Source organism: Montipora foliosa, chromosome 13, assembly GCF_036669935.1.
Source record: "Montipora foliosa isolate CH-2021 chromosome 13, ASM3666993v2, whole genome shotgun sequence".
NCBI lineage: Eukaryota > Metazoa > Cnidaria > Anthozoa > Scleractinia > Acroporidae > Montipora > Montipora foliosa.
Window position 1 is genome coordinate 13,925,732 of NC_090881.1, and position 8,257 is coordinate 13,933,988.

Genomic DNA, 8,257 nt, shown 5'->3' on the forward strand with positions numbered 1-8,257 from the left:
AAGGTCAATTCCCCTTAAAGTGGAAAATCTCTCGCGTTTCACCAGTTTTTAAAGAAGCAATTTCTACAAAGTGCAACAACTATCGACCAGTGTCTGTTTAACCTTGTTTAGCCAAAGTGCTCGAAAGATTTGCTAATCAACAATTCTAAGACTTTGCAGTTGAAAACAAATTGACCATCGAAAAACAATTTGCATATCAAAAACGCCATCATGTAATATAGCCTTAATCCGTCTCGTTGACGAATGGAAATGGTCAATTGATAGTAAAGAAATAGCTGTAGCTGCTTTTCTGGATCTACGAAAAGCCTTTGATGTCATAAATCATAATCTATTCTTGAAGAATTTGGAATCTGCTGGTGTATCCGGCTCTGCGTTTCATTGGTTTGAAAACTACCTTGATAATCGTAGACAATATGTCAGTTGCAACTCAACAAAATTAAATCTTTACCACTTCGACACGGGGTCCCACAAGGGTCCGTCTTAAGACCAACTCTCGTCTGCGCACATTGTAACGATGTTACATCAGCAGTGGAACACCCAAGTTGTACGTATACTTTGTTTGCTGACGATACTGAGAACCATTACAGTGACGGAGATAGCAACAAGCATCTAATTGTAGTAATGCAAATCTTGACAACATTAGCTTATAATTATCAAGTAATGAAATGGTTGTACACCCAAGGAAATCAGAAATCATGACAACTGGAACTCAAGGAAGTCTAAAAAATTCTAATAATCTAAATATCTTTACTCACGATCGCCGTCTCAAGGAAGTAACAAATTATAAAGATCTTGGTGTCTACGTCGATATTACCTTGACTTAGGAAGAGAATCTTTCATATATGCAACAATTGAAGGAGCAAGGATGGCACAGTCGGTTAGTGCGCGGCCTTGGTGCAAGAGGTCTTGAGATCGATTCCCGGATCTCGCATCCTTGTTTCGACTTTTTTCCTTTCCGTGTATAGGTAAGTAGCTTTGAATACCCGTAAAACGGAGCACTGATTGAGATGGGGGAGTAAAATGAGCGCACCGTCGACCTCAGGTTTGTCAGTTGAATTACTGTTACGAGTTATCGACGTTAAATATGGTTGCTTTGCTTTACTCTGCTTTGAAAGAACGTATGCAAAAATCCATCTTATAAACAGACTTTTTTTTCCCTGACTATAAGCGTTCTATTGAAGATCTATAAACAAACGATGCTACCAATCTTTGATTACACATGTTCTGTTTGGTGGAATGTTCAAATTCAATGATAGACAGCCTAGAAAGGCTCCAAAATCAGGTTATGCGCACCATACTCAACGATAACAGGACTCCATGCACTCAGATTGAGATCTAAATTGAGACTCTTAACGTTAAAAATCGAAGGCGTTTGCTGAGATTTCAGTTGGTGTATAAAATCATCAACGACTATCTCTGTCCAAACCAACTGAATAGACTAAGTTTATTTCAGTGTCTAAATCTATATTGATTGGGGGTTTTTCCACGGGCCGTGGAGCTTGCTGGTTCCCTTATTGTTCATGTCCCTACCGTTTGAATCCAAAAACCGTAGGAAAACGAAATGTTGTTTATTCATGAGAATTTCATTTTCGGCCATAAAAATGTTTTTCGGACAACTTTCAGATTGTAGACTTGTCACTCATTTTTTTGGTTTTGTCCATGCTAGCTTGAACTTTAACGTTTGTGTCCATTGTTTTGACAACTGTCCAACGTTAACGTTTGTATTTATTGTATTGACAAGTTTTCAACATTGCAAATTTTGATTGCAGCAGTCATCAGTCACTGGCACGGTTGCAGCTCGGATCTGATTTGTGCATCAATCAGTGCAGAAAGAACCAAGGCCTAACTCGTTCCTAAAGGGACAAAAACCCAACAGGACCTTAACTTCATCGCAGACGAGATGATTCAAGGTGTTTTGCGTTACATCAACGTTACATGCAGTTTGCTGATTCCTTTGTTTTGTAAGTACAGTTAATTACGATCACTGCTCTAAAGTCGTTATTACATTCAAGTGATGCTTGCAGAGATATTTTTCGTATGTTTTTAAAATTATTTCCACTGAGACTTTAAACCAGAAAATGTCTTATGCCATACAATACATACTTAATTGACCACTTCTCAAAGAAGCTTTTCGCAGGGCCAATGAAACACAATCAACGAAACAACAGAACACAACAATAACAACAACAACTGTTAAGAATCCAAATGGGCAGGAGGCAACCCAGTGGGCAATTTACAAGTGTGGCCGGGAAGTTGAACCAGGGACTACCGGGAACAAATTCAACGAGCCGTCAGAACGATTCTTAAACCCGGGAAGTCCGGATCTCACGGCAAGCACCCTAACCACTGGGTCGCAGTGCCTCCTCCTTGAATCTAGCATATCTGTGAATCTAGAATATTTGTGCAAAAAAAAAAAAAAAAAAAAAAAAAGAAAGAGAGAAAACAATTGATGATAAACAAAGGATTTCCTTAATTCTTTAATTTGGACACCTTTCAGTGCACAATTTTTGCGATTTAGGAAAACGTCCACTCACAGTCGCCAAAAAAGATCAGAAGTAATGCGCTTCGAAAACAACACAGAAACGTTCTTTTCACTTATAAGCCAACGTAAAATCGTTGTTGAATATGGTGCGACTAATTTCTGTCTTCGGAGGGAATATGATACACATTTTATTTGCCTCTGAAGCTGTGACACGCCTTGAAACCTTGCTTTTATGCTGTGTGATTGCTTTTATTTTCAGTTTTTGATTTTTTACACGGATTAAAAATTAGCAGCCAACCCAACGACACCAATGTTGCTTTTATTGGATCTAACGTAACGTTGACATGGAATTTGATTCTTACTGCTGAGGAAAAGAAAGAGGACTTGGAGGTGTGGTTCGGTACGTGGAATAAGAATTATCACTTCATAGACTTATTTCTTAAAAAATTCACCCTGAATTCAAGTGGAACGACGAATGATCAGACAGCCAACAGCTCATTGGCATGGCGCTGGTTTTGGGCGGGTGATATTTCTCGAGATTACACTGTCGCTTACCAACTTACAAATGTTCAGCCTAGTGATGCAGGAGATTACGGGATCCAGGTGCGCGTCGATCTTTTTCCTCCACCGACTGAGGAACTAGGACCGTTCTCTCTTGTAGTTAAGGTGAGGAAACCTTCTTGTTTAGGACATAACGTTCTTTGATTATAGAGCAATTCTGCGATTATCAAGCAGTTGCAGACAACCTCGAAACAGATCCAATCTTGAAAGTCCCTTTTGAACCTGGACATTTTATAAGCTTCTTTGTACGCAAAATTGTTCACCTTAAAATTACCTCATATTTGCAGGAAAAAGAAACGTTTCTTCCTTTTATTCTCTTTAAATGCAACTTTTCGGTTATGAATTCCCTGAACCTCGAAAAACACCCTCAGGTGTTTCTGTTAACAGCTTTCTCACAGAATTTCGATTTGCTTTGACATGCTAGTTACTTCTCAACGTTGTACAAAACGTGAAATGTTTGCATTTTTTTGTTAAATGCCAAAAAGAGCATTTATTGGCAAAGGTGGCAAAGGGAAAACCGGTGACATTTCTTCTATTACTTTCCATACGAACAGAAATCCCAGGTGAAGAAAAAATTTCTGAAACTCATTTTGTACACCTGGCGAGGTTCATATATGACGTTTGAAACATGCGAACAACAAGAGCCATTTTATGTGCGTTTCACTTTTTGAATTATTAAATCTCTGTATGATCTTTTCTTGTTTGTCACAAATATCTAACAGTTTCTAGATTTATAATGTATATATTGTTTACATTGCTTCACTCACAAACAAAACGCAACAATACTCAAATACATCAAGTAGGAAAGGGGGTAGAGGAAGCGAGGGAGAGAGAGGGCAAAGCATGAAGCAGTCCGTGATTTATATCAAAGCCAAGTATTGTTTTCGTAGTTTATTTTGTTCCATTTTTCCACAGGATCCTCCGCCCACGCCGACACCAGGTGACAGTATGGATTCGTAGTTTTTTTTTAAACTTAACTTGTAGTCAAATGCGATAAAATCAGTAGAGACCTAAATATGGGGGAGTGAGGCCTAAACCACAGCATCCAGTTCTTGCAGGTCATTTATACGCAGATTCACATCCCGGGAGGGTAGAGAAAAAAAAATCAAATAAAAAACTGCACTCTCAAGGCAGACACCTATTAGTCCAGGACTTTGAAACCTCCGAAGGAATACTGCTAGTTTATGCTTTAGAAATGTGATGATTTTGTGCCGGACAATGACATGGATGTCTAAAACACTGTTTTAATTCTATATTCAGATCCTCGAAATATCACAATGGAAGTGGTGGAAGGTGACAATGTAAACATCACTTGTCGCCTAGTCTTTGACGGAACGCCAGTTGTTATTTGGTTGAAGGACAACATTCCCTTACTAACAGTACGTGGCGTGGTCCTTGTCATTGAAAGTGTGAAAAGATCTCAGTCAGGCAATTACGCATGCTTTTCAGTCAGCCATGATGAGAACAAGACGTCTGCGATCACTGCTGTCAATGTGTTGTGTGAGTACTTCTTCAAGTCAATCTTAAAAACAGATCAAAAGATCGGAAATGCCACGAAAAAAAACCTTGCATCCCTCGTACTTATCCTGCGTACTTTATGGGTTCAGTTTAATTTGAAGAATTCCTCACTGGCATTCCAGTTCCATAGTGTATGTAGAAAACGACTTCGAAATTCGAAACATCGAGAAAATATCGCGAGGAGATCTGACTCAAAATACAATTAGTATTACTCGGTCACCCCATATATGACGAAATCATGATCCATTTTTAATTTTAACTGGATTCGATGTTGACAGGCTGAGAAAATACGGTATTAAAGTCAGCTGAGCAACGACTTTGTGGGAAATAAGTGTAACGCTGGAGAAAAAAAAAGACAAAAAAGAAAAGAAAAAAAAAACATAGAATCAAGTTGAGGTTGTTTTTCATAGTTCACAGGGAGGCCTTTTGCCTACACGGTGGCATTCCTCCTTCAACATACCTAATCGACCACTCCCCACAGTGGTCCGGGTCTTGAAACCCGGGATCTACGGGTTTCAAGTTGAGCGCCCTAACCACTGGGCTTCATGCACTACTTTCTGAACATAGTTACAAGTAAAACTTGTAAATAATGATTCACGTTGACATATTTTTGTTATCAAAACAAAACGACATCATCACTGTCAAATTTCATTGTGATAATCCTTACCCAAACTTGGAATTGGTTGTTACATTAATTCAAGACAAATAAAGGGGATTGTTCATCACTTGGGTTGGAAATGCCAAGGAAGGTCTCTATGTCTCTTCAATTCATTCAGCCTTTCACTTTCTTTAGCGCTGTAGTTTCGAGAAAATGACCAATTTACTTTCCAAAGCTTAACCCTAATGCCATAGCTCATTTTTTTAATCCATTAAAAAAATAAATAAATGAATAAATAAAAAAGAAAAAAAAGGAAATATCAAACGGTAAAAACGAACAATAAAAAAGATAAAATCCGACGTTTCGGACTAGTCATGACTTCGGTACCCAGGAAAAATCACATCAGATAATGCAAATTACAGCATTTAAAGCGATTTTTGGCGCAAAGAATTAACAAAGGTGTGAAGATTATAAAAATACTTTCGCACGGATGAAGTCGAATTGCACCTTGAGATTTGGCTGTAAAGCTCTTATTCTCGAAATATCACAATGGAAGTGGTGGAGGGCGACAATGTAAACATCACTTGTCGTCTAGCCTTTGGCGGAACGCCAGTTGTTGTTTGGTTGAAAGACGACATTCCCCTACAAACAGTACGTGACGTGGTCCTTGTCATTGAAAGTGTGAACAGATCTCAGTCAGGCAATTACGCATGTGTTTCAGTGAGTCATAACGAGAACAAGACTTCGGCGATCCCTACGGTCAATGTGTTGTGTGAGTACTTCTTCAAGTCGATCTTTAAAACACATCAGAAGATAGGAATGCGCAAAAAAATCCTTGCATCTCACGTACTTAATTTTGCAAGTTTTATCGGTATAATTTGATGAATTCCTCACTGGCATACCTGTTTCATGGTGAATCGAAGTTCGAAACTTCGAGAAAATATCATTTGACACACAAATAGCATTAATCAGTCATTCTATCTATGACGAAAGCAAGATCCATTTTAATCTTGACTGGATTCAGTGCTGGTGATCTAAGAAAATACGGCATGACAATCAGCTGAGCAACGATTTTGTGGGAAAAAAGTGTAACGCTCGAGAGAAAAAAAGAAACATAGTATCAAGTTGAGGTTGTTTTCCATAGTTCACAACGAGGCTTTTTGCCTGCCTGGTGGTTTAATTTTCTTCCTTCAACATACCTATCGATCACTCCCCACAGGGGCTTGTCAGCAGCGTTTCACTGGCAATGAAACGCAATCAATGAAACAACAGAAACAGAACAAGAACGTTTTGAGAGATGATCCCAGTTTGCCGCTATTTTCAAGTGCAGCCCAGAAGTTGGTTAAATATCAAATTCAACCAGTTGTCCGGGTCTTGAACTTGGGATCTCCGGATCTCAAGAGAAGCACCCTAACCACTGGGCCACATAAACTACCTCCTCAACATAGTTACCAATAAAACGCGCAATTTACGATTTACCTTGACTTAGGTTTTTTCATCAAAATGAAACGACGTCATCAGCGTCAAATTTCATCGTGGCAATTCTTACCCAAACCTACAATTGGTTGAAACATAAATTCAACGCAAATTAAGGTGACTCAGTTCCTCAACTGGGTTGGAGATGCCAAGGACGGTCTCTGTGTTTCTTGAATTCGTTCAGCCTTTCATTTTCTTTAGCCTTTTAGTTTCGAGAATAGGACAGTTTACTTTCCAAAGCATTTAACACTGATGCTTTGGTTCAGTTTTCTTTGCAATTCATTAAAAAAATAATAATAATGAAAAGAATGAACTATCAAACAAAGAATCGATGCCTTTGTTGAAAGATCCCAATGAAATACCCAATCAAATACCTACACTCCTTTATTTTTTTAATAAGAATATTGTCTTTCCTGCCAAGGTTGAATATTTTTATTTGTTTGCCGATTTTAAGCTAAGAATACTCTTGTGTATATTCTTAGATTACAGCGTATGACACTTCGAGTTTAGAATATATTTGGGGTATCAATTACAATAGTTTGGTGTCTGGATCTGTATCGTGTTACATTGCGCACATGCTCCGTCGCTTTTGATGTCGTCGTGTCTGACGACACTCGGCCAATTAGGCTTTAAAAGAAACAATCATTTACTCTTTGGAAAAAGAAAGAATTTTATACTGTTGAGTTAAAAACATTGAATTGTATTGTATTTACAAATTTGCACCACACAAAATTATATCCATTTCCAAATCTCGGGTTTATTCTTCTTATTCTTCTTACGATTTCAGCCGCAGATTTCAGCCTCGATATTCTCATAAATTAGATTATTATAAACTGAAACTAAAAAGAGTGTAATACCAAAAATGCCACTTGGCAAAATGTTGGTTTCTTTGCTTTCTTTAAAGACCTTTCATGAAAGAAAAACAATTCCTTGGGCCTAAGTGAGGGTAGTCAAATTTTTGGTAGCTGTGGTTCTTCATAGTTTCTCTTTTTTTTTATCTTTTATTTTATTTTTCAAGAATTAAATTAGATTCCATTCTTAGTTTCGAGCGAAAGAGTTATCTTTTTTTTTTAATTTCCACATACTCAAAAGGACGAAGCCGAATTGAGAGTTGGTCATAACAGCGAAATTTAAGCGTTTGCGAAAGAGATCGATAGTTGTAATAGTATGAACTTCATTTAAGACTTTTCTAGTATGAACTTCATTTAAGACTTCTATATATCGCTAGGGAACAACAGTGTGTGATTAGGGAAACTGAACATAGAAATCACATCAATTTAATTCAAATTGATTATTTTTTAAGAAGAAGGGAAACTGACCAGAGTACTGGGAGAAAAATCTCTCAAACCAAAGTAGAGAACAAACAAACTCGACCCACTACGATGCCAAGTCGGGAAATCGAATCCGGGCCACATTGGTGGGAGGTGAGGCGTGTGTTCTCTCCACTGAGCCAACGCTACCTCCTAAGTTTAGCAAGTAAGAATTTCGCCTGATCATTAATGCTCCACCCAAATTAAGTTTCGGTATTAAACCCTCATCATTTAACAAAGAGTAAATAACGTTGAATGTCATCTTTTCCAGATGCACCCAGCATACTTGCGTCACCCAAGGATGTCTCTTTA

General features: G+C 38.0%; 1 protein-coding gene across 2 annotated transcripts in view; it reads left to right on the top strand.

Moving 5' to 3' along the window:
- The first annotated feature begins 1,637 nt into the window (after window positions 1-1,637).
- Window positions 1,638-8,257, top strand: part of LOC137983545 (fibroblast growth factor receptor 1-like) — a 36,933-nt gene continuing 30,313 nt past the window's right edge. The window contains exons 1-4 of one of the 2 annotated variants that reach the window (XM_068830700.1): window positions 1,638-1,961; window positions 2,742-3,148; window positions 3,959-3,983; window positions 4,304-4,543. In XM_068830700.1, the coding sequence (XP_068686801.1) occupies window positions 1,901-1,961; window positions 2,742-3,148; window positions 3,959-3,983; window positions 4,304-4,543 (733 nt within the window). In that variant the 5' untranslated portion in view covers window positions 1,638-1,900. The remainder of the gene's footprint in view (window positions 1,962-2,741; window positions 3,149-3,958; window positions 3,984-4,303; window positions 4,544-8,257) is intronic. The other variant, XM_068830699.1, reaches the window with a different exon arrangement.